This window comes from Neolamprologus multifasciatus, chromosome 17 (genome assembly GCF_963576455.1).
Source record: "Neolamprologus multifasciatus chromosome 17, fNeoMul1.2, whole genome shotgun sequence".
Lineage (NCBI taxonomy): Eukaryota > Metazoa > Chordata > Actinopteri > Cichliformes > Cichlidae > Neolamprologus > Neolamprologus multifasciatus.
The window spans coordinates 7067473-7089475 of record NC_140455.1 but is presented as its reverse complement, the minus strand read 5'-3'; the positions used below and the strand labels follow the sequence as shown (position 1 = coordinate 7089475).

General features: G+C 43.3%; 1 protein-coding gene across 3 annotated transcripts in view; it reads left to right on the top strand.

Moving 5' to 3' along the window:
• Positions 1–22003, top strand: part of ddah1 (dimethylarginine dimethylaminohydrolase 1) — a 96396-nt gene that overhangs the window by 1121 nt on the left and 73272 nt on the right. The window contains exons 1-2 of one of the 3 annotated variants that reach the window (XM_085137157.1): positions 3269–8340; positions 10610–10936. In XM_085137157.1, coding sequence (XP_084993283.1) covers positions 10643–10936 — 294 coding nt within the window. In that variant the 5' untranslated portion in view covers positions 3269–8340; positions 10610–10642. Of the gene's footprint in view, positions 1–3268; positions 8341–10139; positions 10470–10609; positions 10937–22003 lie in introns of those variants that run through there. The other 2 variants (XM_085137158.1, XM_085137156.1) reach the window with 2 other exon arrangements.

The window sequence follows — 22003 nt, the reverse complement described above, 5'->3', positions numbered from 1 at the left end:
TTACTCACGTCTGTGTGAGTATTCAGACTGGAGATGGACGTGTGGGTGCAGCCTTTTTGGATAGGGGGTGTGTCTTTGTGAGCACACGTGTAGTGTTCCTGTGTGCATTGCAACGCTGCATTATGGAAATGGGTCTCTATTTTTGTGGCAGTTATACATTTTTTTAAAGGGGGATTTTTTATGGTGGCCCTGACAGAACGCACTGAAAATTTAGAAAACAGCTACAAAAGCACGAAAAAACAAAACGGAAGTTAAATAAAGTACAATAGAAATAGAAAAAAAAAACTACACAGTAGAATTTGAATGAAACACAAGTTGAATAAACAAATGGTAATACAAAGAAATGCTGCAAAAAGTGCACAAAACGCAACAGAATTCAAATAAAACACAACAGAAATAGAAAAAAAAACAGAAGTGAAGTTCAGGAAAACAATAGAAGTACAATGAAAAATGCTGCAAAATCTCAGAAAAAAACAATCTAAAACACAAACTTATTTTGGGGAGATAAGTTGATGGACCACCTGCAGAAGTGACAAGCAAACAGTAGGTAGCTAACATCAAACATGCACAATATTATATGAGTTGTGTGATTAAAACACATGTTACAAATCCAATAAGTCTTCAAGCATTTTAAGGGGCAATCCTTTGCATGTTTTCCTTTCTTGTTATTCCCACAGCTGTTTGGTCACGTTGTCTCCACTAAAACCTTTCACTTGTACTTTTTTTGTGAATTTGTTTATTTTTCTCCTTCTGTTGTATTTTTTCTGTTTTCTTGTGTTTTGTATGCTTTTGTGGTCGTTTTCTTTTTAAATTTCCTGATGTTTTCTTAAATTGCAGTGCATTTGACCTCTCAGGACAACCGTAGATATCCCACACTGAGACCCTCTAACACACGTCCAGCATGGTTAGGCCGGATAAAGACACAGTTTATAGTGTGTTAAGCAGGCTTGATGAGGAAAGTTTATTTTTTGAAGCTTAATCGTGTTAAGGAACGGCTGTGTGCAGGCAGGAGAAGGACCCAAAGTGCAGACTCCGGAGACAGAAAGTAACTGAAAACAGCTTTAATGTTAAACTCAAAGTAACAAAACTGAGTATCCAAAAAATAAACTTACACAGACAGACTGACAGAACACACAGTTAGATAAACGGTAGATCACAACAATGACAAACTGAAACACAGGGCTTAAATACATAGAGGGAGCAATCAGGGAATGGACAACAGGAGGGAAACACAGCTGGGGCAAATCAGAACTGACGAGACAAGGAAGCATAAACTGAACACACTGAGATAAGACAGAGACCTTCAAAGTAAAACAGGAAACACATAACACAGACTGAACAAAAGACACAGACTCACATGCAGGCACTACAACAGAGGGAACAGAGATGTGGGACCAGGACAGACACAGACACTGAAATGAAATGAAACAAACACACGGAGCCAGAGACAAAAAAAATACAGGGAGCAAAAGCCCAAAACAGAACAAAACAACAGCACTGCGGCCCAGCAACAGTCCAAAAGAAAAACAGACAAAAAGCCAATGAAAGGCGCAGAGGCCCAGGTAACAGTCTCGAAAAGGTTCAGGAGGCCGGCCCGGAGGCCGACGGCACAACAGTCCAAACCCGGGCAGTTCAGGGGGGCGGCCCGGAGGCAGGCGGCCCAAGAGCCAAGAGAACAGTTCAGGGGGCCGGGCAGGCGGGAGGCACCGGCGGCGACGGAGCAGGTCAGGAGGCCGGCCGGGCGGGAGGCACCGGCGGCGACGTAGATCAGGGGGCCGTCCATGACGGCAATGATGTCCAGTCATCGGCCCGGAAAGCGGCCGAACAGGACGAGCAGGCCGGACAGGACATGCAGGACGAGCTGGCCGGACGGGACGAGCTGGCCGGACGGGACGAGCAGGCCGGACAGGACATGCAGGACGAGCTGGCCGGACGGGACGAGCAGGCCGGACAGGTCGTGCAGGATGTGCACGCCGAGCAGGCCGGACAGGTCGTGCAGGATGTGCACGCCGAGCAGGCCGGACAGGTCGTGCAGGATGTGCACGCCGAGCAGGCCGGACAGGTCGTGCAGGATGTGCACGCCGAGCAGGCCGGACAGGTCGTGCAGGATGTGCACGCCGAGCAGGCCGGACAGGTCGTGCAGGATGTGCACGCCGAGCAGGCCGGACAGGTCGTGCAGGATGTGCACGCCGAGCAGGCCGGACAGGCCCAGACGGCATGGGGACCTCAGGCGCAGACGAAGCTAGACAGAGCGAGGCAGGACCAGGCGACGCCGAAGGCGAAGACTCGGAGGCTGGACCAGGCGACGCCGAAGACTCGGAGGCTGGACCCGACGAGGGCGGCGCTGCAGGGGACAGCGTGGGAGCCGCAGGTGGTGGCGCTGCAGGCGACACAGGTCGCTGGACGGGCCCCTCGGACCCTCGAGCGGGAACAGGAGGCTGGACGGGCCCCTCGGACCCTCGAGCGGGAACAGGAGGCTGGACGGGGCCCCTCGGACCCTCCAGCGGGAACAGGCGGCTGGACGGGGCCCTGGGACCCTCCAGCGGGAAGAACAGGCGGCTGGACGGGGCCCTGGGACCCTCCAGCGGGAACAACAGGAGGCTGGACGGGCCCCTGGGACCCTCCAGCGGGAACAACAGGAGGCTGGACGGGCCCCTGGGACCCTCCAGCGGGAACAACAGGAGGCTGGACGGGCCCCTCGGACCCTCCAGCGGGAACAACAGGAGGCTGGACGGGCCCCTCGGACCCTCCAGCGGGAACAGGTGGCGGAAGCGGTCCCTCGGACCCTTCAGCGGAGACAGAAAGCTGAACGGGCCACTCAGCCCCTCCAGTGGAGACTGAAGACGGCTGGAGCGGTTCTCCAGAACCCCCAGCGGGACCAACAGATGAAGTGGGTGTGATGTCAGAATGTCCAGAGTCAGAATGCTCAAATGGAGCATGCAATAAACAGTCACCGTCTCCCCCGAGAGGAGTTTGCTCAACAGTCCTGGAGTGGCGGCGGCCTGAACGCCGTTTCCTTCGGGATGAGGAAACAGGAACCGGTGGACCTCCTCCTCATCCTCCGACCACATAGCCGCCAGGAAAAAGGCAGGCGAACGAGGACCCGGCTGGTGTGGGGAGGGAGAGGAAGTCCGTGGCAGTGTTGAGACAGGTGGAGAGTGTGTGTTGTCCTGGGGCAGCAGTTGGGAAGATGTAGTGAGTGAGAGAGCAAGCTCACCAGCCTTGACTTGCTCTCTCCAGGCAGTAATGGTGCCATCCAACTTAGTGTCCTTAGCAAACAGAGAGCTGAGGGTTATGACGAATGATGGCATCTACTGCACTTAGCCCGACTGCCATAGTCCGTAAATCCTGTGACTGGGCAATGCGGTCGAGCAGACTCACCATCCGCATCATCTCGCCGTTGAACTCCGAGGAAAAAGAGTCTGCGGGGTCCATGTTCTGGTCGCGATCTTCTGTTAAGGAACGGCTGTGTGCAGGCAGGAGAAGGACCCAAAGTGCAGACTCCGGAGACAGAAAGTAACTGAAAACAGCTTTAATGTTAAACTCAAAAAAGTAACAAAACTGAGTATCCAAAAAATAAACTTACACAGACAGACTGACAGAACACACAGTTAGATAAACGGTAGATCACGACAATGACAAACTGAAACACAGGGCTTAAATACATAGAGGGAGCAATCAGGGAATGGACAACAGGAGGGAAACACAGCTGGGGCAAATCAGAACTGACGAGACAAGGAAGCATAAAGTGAACACACTGAGATAAGACAGAGACCTTCAAAGTAAAACAGGAAACACATAACACAGACTGAACAAAAGACACAGACTCACATGCAGGCACTACAACAGAGGGAACAGAGATGTGGGACCAGGGCAGACACTGACTGGACACGGGGATATAGCAGACAGGGGAGACAGCAACTAAGGATTACACAGAGACAAACCATAAGACATGACTCTAACAAAAACCCAAAGACTAGAAATTATAAATAATATAATAAACTCAAAAACCCTGGGTCAACGACCCAGGCATCCTAACAAATCGTGCATTTAATTCCACAAATGTATGTAAAAATAAACACTGAAGTGGGAGAACACTCCTTTAATGGTCATTTATATTATTGCTTTGTTTGACTGTCTGCTGCTCAGTTGTCCTTCAGTGTTGTAATGGTTTTATGCCAACCTCTGTGTGTGTATGGCAGCATGTCTGCATCCGTCCCAGTGTTACAATAATGGGAAGCAGTGTTTTCATTTCACGTCAGTGGAGAATAACACGCAGCAATATTCATTCCATTATTCCCCATTCATTTTAGGAAACATTCCAAAAGCTGGATGTGCGTCTTTTGTTGTAATTGCCCTGGCCAAATAGTTTCCACTAAAGCCATCGGAGAGCCCCTCACGCAAACAGCACACATCACGGTCCTTTGACCTTCGTGACGAGGGACTCGCTCTCCTTCTTGACAGAATCGATGATTGGATTGTTGTCACTGCTCTGCATCTGAGCGACTTCAAAGCCTCTGGCTGGGAAGTCTAAGCAGTTTCAACGTTGACCAATGCTTGAGAGATTCCAAGGCTCACTGTGATGGAAGCCCATTGTCAGAACCCATCAGGACTGCATGACCTTCAGGAAGTCTAGACGGGTGGCAGCCCTCAGCTTCCTTATTTATGTTTAAGACACGGATGGACCAGGATCTACATGTTTAAACAACAGATCCCATTGTAGTATAGCCAAGATAGATGTTATAACCAGCATGCAGTTTGTACTAGCAACACTTCCTTCTTCTGTCAGCTCACGGAGAAGCAGGAAATTCGATGAGTTACAGCTTGTTTGCATAGGAATGGCTGCTTAGATTAAGCAAGCAATTAAAACGCAGAGTCCAGTTCTGAAGAAATATAAATCTGACAAGTGCACAAGAAGACAAACACATGAGATCACACTTTCACACGAATTTCTGATGTAACTTTGTGATACCAGACTTCCTGATTCATTAAGAAGGAAATCAGCTTAGTGAAGGTTGACCTCAAGTGCTTAACTGTTATATCATTGTTATACTGGCACAGACAGTGTTCACTACGGTGTTGTTCAAGGATATTTTTCGAAAGATAATTTCATTTTGGGTCTGATGATAATTTGGATTGTGCTTTCCTTTTTTGTTGTTTGCTTACTAGTGCTCTGAAATATGTTCTGATTCTGTAATCTGCTGTAGTTTCACATTGCACAAAGATGTAGTAAACCAAGGGTGCTAATTATCACATAGTTGCCCATAACAGGTCATTTCCTTTGCACATCCAAATGCATTTCTGTGTTTGGTAAAAGATGGGAGGAATCTTTCGTCTTTTGCATTCTTGTTTTTTTAGTCATCAGCGATGCATCAGTTTTGCGTGAAAAGCACACATTTTTCCCCAGTGGCTATTTTTGAATACTTACAGTAATTCCAGCTTTGCTTTCCTCCCGTTGTTGCATACTCATACTTTGCTTCCTGTTGAAATGTTATTTTCTGCGTGAACCAGCAAAGCCAGAGAACATGCTAATCTTGAAATATAGTTGGACCATTTCCACAGCAGTCCTAAGAACCTTCTGGCTCTGTCAGCAAATGACAAAAGAGGGACCTCCTGTTTGTCCAAAAAATGTACTTTGGAGCTCTGATAACACGGAAACATGTCTTCCATTTCATCTTAAATTAATTATAGCTAAGACAAGTTCAAGGTAAAAAAATTCTCTTTGACACTTGGCTCCATTAACATTTCTCTGAGGTTTAGTGCATTCCAGGAGTTGTTGCGCGATGAGGAGATTAAATGTACCGGTGTGTCTGATTTTGCTCAACCTGCCTGCTCTGATTGCAATGAACATGACAGATAACGTTAACAGATTCCGTGCAAACAGACAAAGTGTCCGGGTCTTTTCCTACACCGGTGTAGAAGTCGTCGCTAAATTTATTGGGAACAATGTTTGGCTGTGAACTAATACACATTTGCTGTAATAGCAATTACTTATACCTGAAGGATTATCTATCTACCTCAAGGCCAATTCCCTGAATACGCTGATTGCGCTCAACTGTGGGTGTAAGTGCCTGTATATGGTCGATTAACTATAGTAAATGATGATAAATGTTACTGCATCCTCTTCTTTCAATGAAACTTGGCTTGTTGATGCTGTTTAAAAGGTTTCATTCACAGGAAACTCGTATAGCTGCTAATGAATGATCATTTTTTATGTATGAAATTTATCCTATTACTTTATTTTTCAGCGTAATTAGGCACAGAGAGTGAAACATCCTTCGATCACCTGTGTAATCATGCATGTCTGTGTCACTTCAGACATCTACGATCTTATGATGAGTTCAATCATAACTGCTTCCGCAGCCCGCTGCGCCACTTCAGATCCATCTCTGCTTTCACCATTTTGATTATATAGCTGCACATTGTACCAGCCAGGTGTGCCTGAAGTATGAGGGCTTTCCTTCGTCTAAAGTAAGCCAAATTCCTCAGCTTGGAGAGAGAAAAAAGAGGCTTTCTTTTGTGCCACGTCCATCTGCGATCAGGAATGATGGGGAAGGGGAAAAAAAGAAGTCTGAGTGGGGGCAGGTGTTAAAGCTGGGCAAGGGTGGTGGTGGTTGGTGATCCTGGCTGGGGTGGGGAAAAAAAGAAGAAGGAATGCGGGGCTTCTGGAATGTACTGGAATGTTTAGAGCAGTCGAGGATAATTGAGTGAATCTGGAACAAGAAAAGACAAACCCAGGTCCCGCAGTGGAAGAATGTGCTTCTGGGACGTCTGAAGAAACATTCCATCCATTCAGACAGCTTCACCGGGCCCAGAACCTTCCTTAGATGGCACCGTAGGGAATACAACCCCACCAGCCCACCTCCACCCATGCACCATTCCTTCTATACATACATATTTAACAGTGAGCTTCCTTTCAAATCCTTCTTTCCCTACATACCATACAACAAACTTCTCTTTTTATATATTTATAGTCTTTCCCTTTGAGTTATGTGTGCAGTATTTGTTTCAAGTCTGCCAAGATGAAAGCAGATACACGTCTCAAGAATATCAAGTTCAAGAATGAAGTTGTGCACACGCTTCCTTCATTTCGAAATGTATTTTGACCCAAGTTGGAATGGTGTGGGAATCAAATAGATATCTGCTACTCATTTGTCTTTATGTTCCCAGTATTATCAAGATCCACACGCTATCCTTTGTGTAGTGAAGGTCTTTTGTGAAATGTATTTCTCAGGGATACAGTTATTTTTTCATTACCAAACTTAGTGTTGAGGTCAAGGAGATTCCTTACTTTGTTGGCAGCTCCTCTTCTGACATTACACTGTGGAGCTGTTTCACCTAAAATGTGAAGATGCGGGAATACTTATTATCAATCTGTCAATGCAATCTCATCAGTGTTGTAAAGACGCTTGTTTTTCTTCATTCAAGGCATGATGATCAACTATTTATTGCTTTTTTATAGATGACAAGTAAAGTAAAGTTTTGTGCTTTTAATATTTCTTCCTACATTTAAATTCCAAATTAAATGCTAAATGCTCTTTTTCAGTGCAACTAACCTTCACTTTATGCTTGTTCCTTTGATAAGCACCACCAAGAGGAGTCATAAAGTAGTTACTGCAGGTTTAATATAAATATCCATTTACTACAATGAGGATCATAATCAGAGGAAATAACACCACTTACAGTGGTGAACAATGACAGCGTTTCCATAATTCAGTAGTTTCTAGAACCAATTTTTACGGTAATAACTTGGAGTAATCGTTTTCTGCGTCTCACTTCACTGTTACACTGTTTCTTCTATGCATTGAGGTTTATGTTTATGGACAGCTCTCTTAAGGTCCTGCCAGTCAGGTTGATGTTTGAACACTGTAAAACCTCTAGTCTTTTGTTTTTCATTCTGTTTTAGATTTGCTGCTGTTCTTGGGATCATTATCCTTTGAATGGCCCAATTTCAGGCAAACGTTAGCTGTCACATAAATGGCCTCACATTTGACTCTAGAATACTTTGGTATACAGAGGAGCTCATGGCTACCTTGGTGATTGCAAGGTGTCCAGGTTCAAATGAGCCATTCCTGTTCAATTTTTTTCTTATTGTACTATAATGAACTTTAACATTTCACATGCTGACTGAGTCTGAGATGTGACTGTTGGATTTAGTTTTGTTTCTTTTGTTTGTTTTCAGTTTCTCTGACCGTTGCGCTGTCTGACCTTGAAGTGCATTTTCCAGGATACCCACTTCCGAGAAAATTGCGACATTGGCCTGAATGCTCCAAGCTAGCAAGCAGCCAGAACGTCTGCTTTTGTAGAGGCAGTCACCTCTGCTGATGGTCAACAAATCAAGTGCGAATCAAGTTTGATTACCCTCATAATTACCCTGGAAGTATGGGACATAGCATGGGGGGACATAGTATGGGGGACATAGTATGGGGGGACATAGTATGGGGGGACATTTCACAGGATTGCATCCTGTGAAATGTCCCCCCACATAACTGTAATGTGTTATTAACAGGATTAGAGAAGAACAGATAGATGTCACTATGGGGACACCAACAAGCTAAAATGGTCTAAGTCAGGGGTGGGCAACTCCAGTCCTCGAGGGCCGGTGTCCCTGCAGGTTTTAGATGTCCTTGAACCAACACAGCTGATTTAAATGGCTAAATTACCTCCTCAACATGTCCTGAAGTTCTCCAGAAGCCTGGTAACGAACTAATCATGTGATTCAGGTGTGTTGACCCAAGGTGAGATCTAAAACCTGCAGGACACCAGCCCTCGAGGCCTGGAATTGCCCACCCCTGGTCTAAGTATTTCATCTATTAATTTTATTGTTTATTTATATTTTTATGGATGATGCACTGATCGCAGACCACTTTTAATTTCGTTGTACCTGCGACAATGACAGTAAAGACATTCTGATTCTAATTGACCAGCCAACAGTCCACAGCATTATTTACAACTAGTGATGGGTCGTTCGCGAACGAAATGGCTCTTAGAGCCGACTCTTTGAAGTGAACGACGCGAGCCGGCTCCTTATTGGGAGCCGTGAGGTTTTTTTTTTCTTTCTCTCACCCTCTCTCTCGCCCTTTTTTCTGCTAAACTCTGCATGCGCGGCCTGTACTTTGCGCTGGGCAGAGGGGGGAGGGGCGTTAGTTACACTCGCAGTAGCACAGGAACAGAGCCAGAGAGAAAGAGAGCGAGGGACAACAACGTCACATTAGAAAGGTATAGTAATCATCCACTATTTTCAGTTGCAGATGATAAAGGATTCAGAAATCATGCAGGCCCATATGACAGAGAATGTGCATCTTCTTTTTGTTTTAATATTTTAATTTATATTTAATTGTGTTGTGGTTTGCAGTGTTTTGTGTTGTTTCACGTTAAATTTGTTTAAAAGGAAAAAGCTGAAAATTTAAAAAGTTTAAAGTTTAAAATGTAAATAGTTGTTTTTTGTATTATATGATTTATTTATTACATTTTATGTGGAGTGAATAAATAAAATATACTTATGGTGGCCCTTAGAAACAAAGCACGTACAAACTCCAAAACACGTACAAACTCTAAAATGCGTAAAAAACACACGTAAAAACTCAGAAGCACGTACAAAAGACAACAGAAGTGCTCCAGGATGCAGGGCGCAGTGTTGAGCTTTTGTTACCTAGTGGCTACACAAGCCAGGAAGTATCAACAACCGGATTTGGTGTGTGGTAGTAACAGGAAAATTTACTTTTTTTTTTAATTATTTGAATAAATATGAGTGCTTGTCTATAAATACACAAACAATACACACATGCTTTCAATTGTGTAATTTAAGTGATCTGGGTAGCTCTGTTTTGGAAGTTCAGTAAACGCTAGAAATGTGTTTTGGAGTTTGTATATGCTTTAGAGTTTGTACGTGCTTTGTCTCTAGGGGCCATATATAAACATATATAAATAAAACCACTTTTTTTACATTAGTAATTCCTCTTCTGCATAATTTTATATTATTGTTAATGATTAAATAATTAAAGCAACAAAACAACCTGAAGAGCCGGTTCGGAGCCGAAAGAGCCGGCTCTTTTTAGTGAGCCGAGCCGAAAGAGCCGGATCTATAAAAAGAGCCGGAAATCCCATCACTATTTACAACCACATATGAAGGGTTTTGCATTTTCCTTGGCAAAAAAAATCTAACAAACCCTTTTTGTTTTGTTTTCTGATTTGTCCCTACAGAGATATGGAAACTGTATTTGTTTTTCCTTGTTAATGATTTGAATAGAGTGTTAACTCGGGTTTTACTATCAGGTTTTGCTCTGTTGATCCAGTGGATAATTGATTGAGCCATAGGCTCATGGTGTCCTATCACTCGCTGGGCTGAGCGCCTGGCTGAGGGCTGACAGACTCAGGCTACACGTGATGGTCGGTGCGCGTCACCGAAGCGCTGTCGCTCGCCTGGAGACTGAAGCAGGGCTGACTGACACTGTGTGCAGCAGGCTACTGTAAATAAAGAATAAAAGCCCAACTAACTAACAGGGAACAAATAAGCAAGCTAGGAATTATCGAGTCAGCTGACTCTAGTTTTTTTTTCTCTCTCATTCATTCGCCGAGTTGTCTCTCTGGGTGTTTTTTTTTTCTCCAGATTTGAACGTGCCAAGTAAAGGGAACGCAAAACATGGCTGGTTTGATGGCAGGTTTCGGTCATTACACCCACGCCGTTGTCCGGGGAATCCCTGCGTCCCTGGCCAAAGAAGCGCTCCGGAGCAGCCAGACGGAGGTGGACCTGGCCAGGGCGGTGAAGGAGCATGAGGCATACGTCGAGGTCCTGAGGACGAGGCTCGGGCTGGAGGTGGTCAAGCTCCCCGCGGACGAGTCGCTCCCGGACTGCGTGTTCGTGGAGGACGCGGCCGTGGTGTGCGGTGACACGGCGCTCATCACCAGACCCGGGGCTGAGAACAGGAGAGGAGAGGTAGGGCAGTGTCAGCATGATTCAGTACGACGAAAATAAAGTTTGATGTGAAAGTGGAAAGGAAGGCGTCCTCCCGCCTCCTTTGTCCGCTGTGCTCACTTGACATGCAATTAAGCTGCAGGAATAAGCAGCTGGATGCACTGGCATCAAGATATACAAGTGGGTGATGAGGGTCACAGCACGTAGGTGGGTTATAAACATATATTTTTACCAGTTAATAACATCAACGGAAACGTAAGCATGAGTCAGTTTCTAATTAACTTAAATAAAATCGGATGTGTAGTATTTCATTCATCCTTAAACAAGCTTGGATTCAGATTTTGAATTTTACAGCCTGGAAAAGAGCTGCACTATTCAAAGCTATACGTAAAACCAGCTGTATGTATACTAGGCAACACATTAACCCAGTGCACTGTGCACCAGCCTTTAAACAGGAATGATGCTCATTACTTATATGAGGCAACGCCCATATTAAAGACAATGCTGCTTTTGTTTTTAACATAGCACACTACAAAAACTATAAAAAAGTGACAGTTTAAAAAGAACTGAGATGCTGAATGTTCATGCACTTTTATTGCCAACTTTGACATCATATTGTTTCTGTGGTGTGGAGAGCATTAATGTCAGAGCATCCTAGAAGCCAAGTAGCTCAGATTCTGGCTGATTAGGAGTCTGATGAGACGTCAAGAGGAAGAGCAAGGGGGAGGTGAAGTTTAGGACTCCACAGAAATGAATCAATCAATCCATTTTTTCTGAAACAAGACAACAGTATGAGTGCACTTGGTTGCCTAGTGAGGCTGGCTGAAATGTAGGGTGTGTGTGTTTGTGTGTGTGTGTGAATGACAATGAGGGAAATGGTAGGATGGTTTCTGTGAAAGCCCCTGTCATTTCACATCAGAGTTACTTTGCTTGGCTCACTGGTGCTAATGGTCCCCGGCCTCACTGGCGGCAGGGATATTGATTGAAAAGCTCGGCGCTGCTACCTTCAACCACCACATTTCATTTATGTTGAGCGCACTGCCCATTATATTTGCGTGAACATGTTCCAAAGCCATCAGCGCACTTCCACTGTGATCCTTTATAACCTTTAAATGTGATTTATTTCTAGGTTTCATACACAAAATTGCAGCGGTTTGGTGTCCAGCCTGTGTTCAGCTAATGGGAAAGTTTCATTAATTTAAAAAAAAGCAAAAAATTTTGCAAACTTCTGAGATATAAGAACATAAATGTTTGCAAAACAGCCACAGATGGATTCTAATGAGTAAATGAGTCTTGGGTGGAATTATAAATGACTTGGCTGAACTGGATACTTATATTCGTAATGAGATATAATTTTCAGCACAAATGACACATCATTATGATTGTGCGAGTTAAAGCCCCGTGGGCCGTAGGATACGCTGTGAAAAATCAACAAATGGCTTTCCACACTAAAGGGAGCAGAGAAGCTTTTGTTCCACAGTTAATGTTATGTGGCAGCTTGGCAGTGAGTGATAAGGGAATGTTTCTGCTTGTTTATGTGTGCGTGCAGAGATGAGAGGCTTTTCTATGTAATGTCATTCTGGGACTTTATATATACATGGAGCTGAACAACCGTTCCCAGTGTAATGCTCTGTTTTTAACACAGCTATAGGGTTTTAAAAAATGGACAAAATGCTCTGCTCCTTGTATCTCCTGCACACGTATCACCAAAACATGTGTGTCGTCAGCTTTTTTTCCTGCCTTTCATTCAGACACAGTCCGGTTTTCTTTCTCTTATCAAAGTCAATGCTTACAGAGCTCGACTACAACATATTCAGGTCTCTCCTTTCCAATTATTGCTGATAATTTGCTTAGACGAGACAAGGGTTTATTGATTTTTACTTATTGAAGATGTATGAAGGAAGGCTCAGTGCAGGTTTCAGGAAAAGCCTCGTCGCCGCTCGCGATTAAGAAAGTAAGCGAGCTTCTATCATTGATTCTTTTGAAATAATCAATCAATCAATCAAAGCTTTATTTGCCACATGCAGGTTGCCCTGCAGTGAAATGGGACCCCCCCCCCCCCCCCCCCCCCCCCCCCCCCCCCCCCCCCACCCCCCCCCCCCCCGACCTTAAACACACAACACAGACATTACATGGGGATACAAGTCGGGGATCGGTAGCGTTACAGAAAAACACTGAAATGTACACTACAATGGGAAAGTACAAGAGGAAAAAAAGAGACCGCTACTCATGCTGTGCTTCCATGGTAGGACAGCATGAGAACAGGAAACAAAAACAAAAAAAATCAAAGAAACGTGGATTTTGCTTTATCATTAACCAGGATAGCCGTGTTAGTGATTAAACTTGTCCGCGCCCTTTGGATTGTCGAGGGAAAGCAAAACTTTGTTCCGAATGTAAAGTGTGTTGATCAAGCGCTTTAGAAAGCTCGTGTGAAATGCAACAACGAAATTAATGTGGGAATTCAAAGGTGTCACTTGCTGTGTTGTTATTATTTTAGTCTTGGTTATTGGTTTCTGGTCCATTAGATCTGCATCAAGTTTCATTTGCTCATGTTATTGCAATCCTCTTGTCACTACATGGCAGATTGACAACTTGGTTTGTGCTATCTGACCTTTTTTCCTCTCTGTTTTTAAAAGAGGATACTTTTTTTCTGCATTTGATCAAATGCTTTGTAGATTTTAAAATTGTTCAGCTCTGTAATTTCTCAAAGATTGCTAGAATCTTTTCCATTAGGCTTTTGCTTAAAAGCTTTGCTATGAGGAGAAATGTTTGTCTAAATTGATTGCATTATTGGGTACTACAGCCTGGAGCTCTGTATAAACCACTCCAACAAAGAGCCGAAGCTATTTTCCCCCTGAATGCCGAGCATTAGTATGAATGCTTAACTGACAGAATTCACTGAAAGAGGAGCTGTGGATTGTCATATGACCTTTAATTTCTTGCTTATTATAAACCCATTTATGCGTCATAATGAAAATGGCTCTGTTTTTTGGCTTTAGTTACTCTGTGAGGAGCTGGGATGCCAAACAGTTTGCGTATAATGTTGAACATTTTCAAAAAACAGAGATGGAAAATATTTACTCAAGGTCCCCAAGAACACACGTCTGAAATACAGTTTTCAGCTTTGAATGCATTTTGTTCCCAGAAACGTAGTAATTATAAGATTTTGCTTTGACAGCTTGCGAGCTTCCCTTTTCAGATTGCAAACAGCCACCTTGTGCTGTGTTATTACGAGGCAAATGGGTTAGCTTTTCGAGGCCAGTGACAAACAAGAGCAGAGCTTTGTATTAAGGATGACTTTCTCTTTGTGACAGATGTTTTTATCAGTTATTTTTTTGTAATTTTTTTGTCTGTTTCTGCTATTCATTTAACCATCATTCTTGTCGCTTCACCAGAGCTGTTGCATGTAAAGTCCTGTGCCACCACGGCCCACTTGGCTCATGACTGGTGTTGACCGCTTGCGAGCTGAGGACTCGCACAAAGTACTGACAGCACAGCAACAACAGGAAGTCTCACTGAGCTGTGCTCTGCATGCAAAGAATGAATAACAATAAATAAGGAAAAGGAAAATGCCCCCATGACCCGTTGACCACATTTCAGCCTATAATTTAATGACAAGTGAATCCAGCAGAAATGAGCTTGCTGCAGATGTGCTGTGGATGAGCCTGCATGATTGTGTTGTTGCTCCTCTCTTCAGAAGCTCTGACGCAGGTTTTGAACTGCTGGCGTCCTCGTGCCAATCAAACTCGCATGTTTTCGCTTGCGTAAATACTTTATTGATCCTGCTTTCAGCAGCAGCTCAGGTTCATCTTTACATGGAGGACAGTTTTGCAAAGGATTTTTAAAGGGATTTTAAAGTACAAGCTTATTCAACTGAACTGAAGTTAACTTTTGGATAAAAAGGTCACAAGTTAGAAATATGTCTAGTTTGTCCCCCAAGTACAAGGTGTGATCAGTTTTCCACCCACTCAGGCTCAAGTTATTTATTTTGTTCTTGTAGGTACATTTGGGCTGGCTCACATTCCCCCCACCCCCCCCCCCCCCCCCTTTTTTTTTCTTTTTTTTTTAAAGAAACACAGACAACAAACAACAGGTAACTAATTTCCAGCATAACAAAGTGTAAATAATCATGTGGGTTTAAAAATTGTGATTTTTATTCGGTTGATTGATGGCTGCTGGAGCAAAGCGTGTCTTTTTCTGCATTTTGGGACTAAAGGCCGGCATCCAGAAAGCAGAAACTGACTGCGTAAAAGGTGTGAGTCAAACCAGCCAGCCACTCAATGTGATAGAGTGAGTTTGTGTTTCTTAGAGATAAGTAACGGTGATAACACAACTAGATGAAAGAGAAGTCAAAAGTGCAATAAAATCAGGTCGATGTGGAAATAAGAAAAATTCTTTAACAGTTCAATAAAGAAATACCTGATGCAAAATGTTCCTCTTTGGTGGTTCTGTCTTGTGTATGCACATATGTGATTTCACAGAGGATACCAAAGAAAGTGTATATGTGTACCAACTTTTGTGCTGTGACCCAGACCGAACAGCAGCTGAAGAGTCAGTAGCTGGAAGGCGAGGGACATGAGGGCCTTTGTTTTTCTCTTAAACTTCCCATTCATGTTACAGACGTGCCCCCAGGGGGCAAACTGTCGATGAGGAGCTCTGCTGTAACATCCTGAGTTGTCCAAGTCAGACGTTCCCACTGGAATTGAGTAGCACACTGTAGACTGCTCTTTTAACTCTCTGGGGAGATCCAGGACGCATCACGGACACAAAAGTACAAACATTAAAAATGAGACCTGAGGCTAAAAAAAAAAAAAAAAGGGAAAGAAAGGCTACCCAGATCAATATAATATAATATAAAAATGTTTCTATGATTTTTATGCTCGTTCTCATTATTGCCAGTTTTTTCTTTTACATTTATCCCAAACATGTTGGTCTTCATTTGACCCTTGCTGTGAGAAAACCACACTACCAAACAGAATCTTATCATTTAGTCTCCACTCTCACTGTGGCCACAGCCTCGCATTGGCCACTGAAACAGGCAGGTGTTGGACATGGCAGAACAAAATTAGTTTTCCTCCAGAGAATAACTGGGTTCATTCTCTGTGACAGAGTGCAGAGCAGAGTAATCACAGTCAACCTGCTGCTCTTCACATTCAGTCCAGGCACTTAAGTAGCCCGTTAGTGCACATTAGAAAAAATGGTTCCTTTGCCCTTGGTGATCTGCTGTCTGGCCACAAAGATGCCAAAGTTGAACATGTGACATGGATTGTGTGTAAAAATGTTGTTTTGAGTCATGATATGTTTTTTCCCCTTTCTTTTTAGATTTAAATATTGCTTTTTGTCTGTTTTCAAGCTGGAGATGAAAGTGCAATTTCACGGCAGAATAGTTCTAAAATTACACTGTAACCTCTAATCTGCTTGAACCATAACCTCCGTTTCATCACTTTGCCTGCTGCCGAGCGAGCAGGTTGTTCAGACTTTCATAATTGCGGCACAAGCACGGAAATGTGTCATTTCTGCCTGTGAGAACCCAAAAGTAGATAAAATTTGGGTTGTAACTTTTGCTCGAGAATTAGCCAGCCGTAACAGTGTTGCTTCAGCAGACTCGTGGTTTTCAAGCGTCTCACTCTGGGATTGCTTCCTCTCGTAGGGTGGATGGAGATGCTCTTCAATCCTTGGGAGTGACGCCTTGGTGGATAGAAGGTGTTTTCACAGTAGTGATTTCTGCTGAACTTTTAAACTGCGCCGTATAATTGTCGCCCCAGTAACTACAGACGGCTGACTTTTTTTTTTTTTTTTCCGTATTCTTACCTGGAACATCAGGTTGTGCTGGCAGCCTCTGAGTCTGACAGCAAAGTCGAGTTTAATTGCCTAGAAAGAAAATCCTCTCTCTGATCCTCGACCCTCACTTTTTATGTTTTTGCTCAGGCAAAAAAAAAGACCTTAACTTGCAGCAGCTAAGCAGACAGGCGTGCGGGATTTAGTTTTATCAAGTAGACTTTAAATCTTCAGTGAGGTGATTACTGAACTCCTCCTCTGACACCGATGTTTTAAATGTAGCCCCTAAATATTTAGAGTGTGCTACTTGAGACCTACTGTATCTTGTAATAGCACACAGCTTAAAGGGCGACTGCAAGTTGCCTGGAAAATAGCAATCATTTAAAAAGTGCTAAAAATCTGTCATAACTGAGTGTAAAAGACTTGGATGTCTCCGGGTGTGGAGACAGGATGGAAAATCCTGCTCCACAGACACAATATTTAGGTCATGTTTTTATAGACGTAATATTTAGGTTCAGTCCACGTACTTTATGCTTCCGCGTGGGCCCCCTTTTCCGGTCATGCTTCGTGTAGCTACCCCCCCAACCGAACACCAGACAGCACGTGAGCCTTGTTTTGACTAGACGGCCTTTTGCAGATGCCGATTCCTCGCTGCCCTCCCCTGCTCTTATACGACTTCCCTAACAGAACCGAACTGGCTTCCTTTGCGGAGACTTAACATCCGAGTGCGAACGGCGGAGAAGGGCGAGACATCTGAAATCCGCCAGCAGCGTGTGAAACGGGGTCTACGCGCATTCCCCAACTGTCTGTAACATTCCTACCGCATTTAACTTGCCCTTCCTCTCGCTGTTTGCCTGTCTGATTTCCTCGTCTGGATCTTTCATTCGTAACATCTTGGTGCCGCCGCTTTCTCCCAAGCATTAGCTGTACAGTCTCGCTCACATAGTTGCCTCCATTTATATTAATGGACTAACTGTTGTGTTAAATCACCCACTTAGTAATGTAGCTTGTTCGCCACTCAAAAACTATAAGTCTCCTTTTGACTGACTTGTATAGGATGTGTGGAAAGTGCTATAAATGTTTCCCTTGCTGACTTGAAATGAAAATACACACATTTTACTAGATAAAATAAGTTAATTTGTAAAGGTGGAGTAAATCAAATCAAACCACACTGAACGTTAAGTGATCCGCCTCTTTAGTTTTCTGCATGGGTCAGCCAGCACGTGCCGGGGCTTTGCCTCTCATGTGGGTTGTGCAAAGACGGAAGTGGGTGAACAACCTTGACAACCCTCCCCAATAATCTTGGACCACGCCCACTTTTGGCCCCAGGTTCACCCACCGCAACCCCTCCAACTCAGCATTAGCGCGGCAGCCTGGGAGACAGATGTGGGAGACTCGTGAACAGGAACTCCTCTCAGCCTCGCAGGATGACCCGGTCACACTCAGCCGTCACCGTGGGTGTGCGAATGTCTGGTTTGGTATGTGAGACCAAGCAGTGGAAGACATAGGAAGTAGGCCAGGCGTAGACGGCCTTGCTGAGGTCAGAAAGGGTGCAGAATAAGTAAAGAAAAAAGTTGTCCTTTTTTTCACTTGAAGTTTTGGTAATGTGAGAAAGGCCCATTTAGTTTAGAAAAATTATGTGCTGTGTAGTTTTCTCCTTACTTTTGAACATTTTTCTACTTTTGTCTACTTTCTGATCTCGGATCCATCAGACTACAAATTCAGAGTAAAGTAATACCAAGTGGAGATTGATACATATTTTCACTTTTCAGTGGGCAAAGAATTTTTCATTCTAATTTAATAATTTAAATTTCCTTTAAAAATGTCCTTGCCCTTGTAATCTTAGCAATGTTTCTCTTTCGCTTTGAGCTGGAGCATTGCCGTTTTTACCACATCTAAAGGGAAGTTTCCCTGACCTTTTGATTCCAGGAGTGCCAATGAAAGTAAATATGTAAGCCCACAATCCCTCTTAGCACCTGTACTTAAAGACTTTACCATTTATTAGTGGAGCAATGCTGGCTTTTGGGGATTTGTACTCTGAGGCATGTATTAATATTGAAAAAGTGTTAAAGTGATGTGAATTCACTGGCCATGTATTAGTTACACATTGCTAATATTGGGTTAGATACCATTTTTGCTTTCTGAACTGTCTTAATTCATTAGTGCATTGATTACAAAGGTGCTGGAAACACTGAGAGATGATGTGACTCTCCTGTTCTACCACATCCCAAAGGTGCTCTGTCCAAGTGAGATATGGAGACTGTGGAGGCCATTTAGGTACACAGAACAATTTGGCATGTTCAAGAAATGTCATGCCGAATTCTGACCCTGCTGTCCGAATGTCACCGAAATTGAGACTCATGAGACCAGGCTATGTTTTTCCAGTCATCTATTGTCTCATTTTAGTGAGCCTGTGCAAGTTCTGTGTTCTCAGCTGATAGGAGTGACACCCCGTGTGATGTTCTGCTGCTGCAGCACACCTCCTTTAAGGTTTGACATGTTGTCCATTCAGAGATGCTCTGTGTGCTTTGGTTGTAGTGGGTGGTTATTTGAGGTTCTCTTGTCTTCTTATCAGCTTGAAGCCTTCTGGCTATTTTCCTCTGATCTCTGGCATCAATGAGGCATTTTTAACCTGAGATCTGCTGTTCGCTGGATATTTTGTCCTTTTTTTGGACCTTGGTTGTGTAGGAAAATCCCAGCAGGTCAACAGTTTTTTGAAATACTTAGATGAGCCTGTCTGACACAACAACCATTCCACATTCAAAGTTACGTAAATCCCCCTTCTTCCCCATTCTGACACTTAGTTTGAACTTCAGCGGGTCGTCTTGACCATGTCTAATTTTTTGAAACACAACAAGCATCTCTAATACTAAAAACTCCAGTAAGTATTTATCTTGGTATCCCGTAATAAACTAAAAGCTGCTGATGACAAAATGTTTGCCTCTGCCACATTTTGCTACAGTTAGCCTTCTGACTTCAGCTTGATTTACTAAATGAAATATATTAATGCTCATTTTATTATCTTTCTCTCTGCTTTCTCTCTCAATTGTTGACTTTTCACTCTCACGCGTATCTTTTATTCTCAATCTTAAAAACAAAATACTCTGAGAGACACAAAGGGAATATCTCAAGCCTTCCAGGCTACAGCCATCGCTCTTGTCTGTCAGGCTATTTGACAGTTGTGTTTAAATGCAGAGTTTCCTCCGCTGTCACTAAACAACAACTTCATGCACTGGAGCTGACATTCAAAATGCAAAAGGTTAAAGGTCATCTTCACTGAAACACCACGATATTCTGCATGAACATTTTTCTGGTCATTAACCTGTAAAACTAATAAAAAAAAGCATATGATGCTAAACTTTGTTGTTCTGCTATTAAAATCCTTCAAAGTCTTTTGCTTGGTGACGATGAGATGCTAGTTATAGTTTTGATATATTTATTTGAATAATTTTAGGACAGCCAGAGATTTATTGACCCTAGTTTGCTTCCTTTCTTTTTTATGTGAAGACAAAAGTGATAAATTGAGGGTGAATAGCCAGCAATAGTGGTGAAACAATTGTTTACTGCTCTCTATGTTAGCATGCTAATAAGTGTTAACACAGAGTGCTGCCCATCAGGCTGAATGGAATCCACAGACTGCGTTTAACCAGATGAGAATGTTACAGACTGTCGGCCTGGAGTGAAAACACTTTGGAAAAAACTTTGGAAAGCTCCCCCTTTCCCGCCTTCCTCTTTGGACACTTATTTAAGTTTCTAAATTCAGATTTTCTCCTTGTTGCCTTAAAGGTGCAGGCTTCTCTCTTATATCCAGTGTTGGGAAGGTTACTTTTAAAATGTATTCCATTACAGAATACATGCCCCAAAATGTATTCTGTAACGTATTCCGTTACATTACTCAATGAGAGTAACATATTCTGAATACTTTGGATTACTTAATATATTATCATGCTGTTTACAACTACATGAATGTACTATTGCTGTGATTTATTACTGTTACTGAATGTCCGCGGCTCCGAACCGCAGTAAAGGGACCTCTGGCTAATAGGGTGAATTCTGTGTCGGGCTTGTAGCCGAAAACTAGCTTTACTTTGTTGTCTGGGTCAACTTTGCTTGCGAGAGACAGAGAGAGGCGTTGAAAGGCTGCTCCAACAGAACTTATTGTTTTTGGAGGAAAACACGAACACGGTGTACAGTCGAGTCTTAATAGCTTACTTACAACTGGGCTCGTCAGGCATTCTTCTTGGCTGCAGTGCTTATTATTATATTTACATGCTTCCAGCTCCCGTTTTTGCTTGATGACAGCTCATACTTTTCCTTTTTCTCCCTCCTCGCGCTCACAGACACATAACGTGTATGGCAGTCCATTCTCCCTGCAGCACGGACTACACTGCCTATGATGCTACATTCTTTAGAGCTATGCCTGTAGCATTCTGCCTATTAGCTTAGCACAACAACAACAAAAAGGCCTCTCTCACCCAGGAAACATGCAGAGAGAGAGCGTCACCCTGTAACCATGGCAACCGTATAGCTGTCAAACAAAACCCAAATAGGCCTGACCTGCAACAATATGAAACAGGAAAGTACCGCCGTGTAATCCATTTATTTCAACAAAGTAACTGTATTCTAAATACCACCTTTTTAAACGGTAACTGTAACGGAATACAGTTACTCATATTTTGTATTTTAAATACGTAAAATGCGGTACATGTATTCCGTTACTCCCCAACACTGCGCATATCTTCATATCGACTCTTTCCACTTTACCTCCAGGTAAACCTCTTTCCTTATGTAGAAAAATGGGCGTGTGGCTGTATGCACATAGTACGCAGATTGAGCCTATTGATTTAGAATAACTAACATGTGCATGTTGGTGAGAAGAAAATCGGCTGGTGCCCACATGCCTTAAACCTGGTATGGCATGCAAACAGACTTTTGGGGAGTTTTTGACATGCTTATTAATAAATGAGGGTCAATATGAGGATTGTGTTTCTATACTGAATTTTGTCATCACCACAAGTGTTCAGACAAGTCTGTTCCATGTGTTTGAAGAAAAATTGGTGGATATTCACTGCTATAAAGATTTACTTTTTCAGGACCATGAAAATTTGCAGTTTCGAGGCAATCCAACCCAAAGTGGTGGATAAGTCAACAGAGCGAAGGAATAAAATTGTCCACAAAGCTAAGCAGCTAGCATGCTTAGAACGTATGGCTTATAACTTATCGGCTAAAGAACTTTCTGCTGTTGTCTCTTTATAATAATTGATCATTTGCTGAAGCTTTAACTGCTTTTATTTTTTCTGGATTTTAACA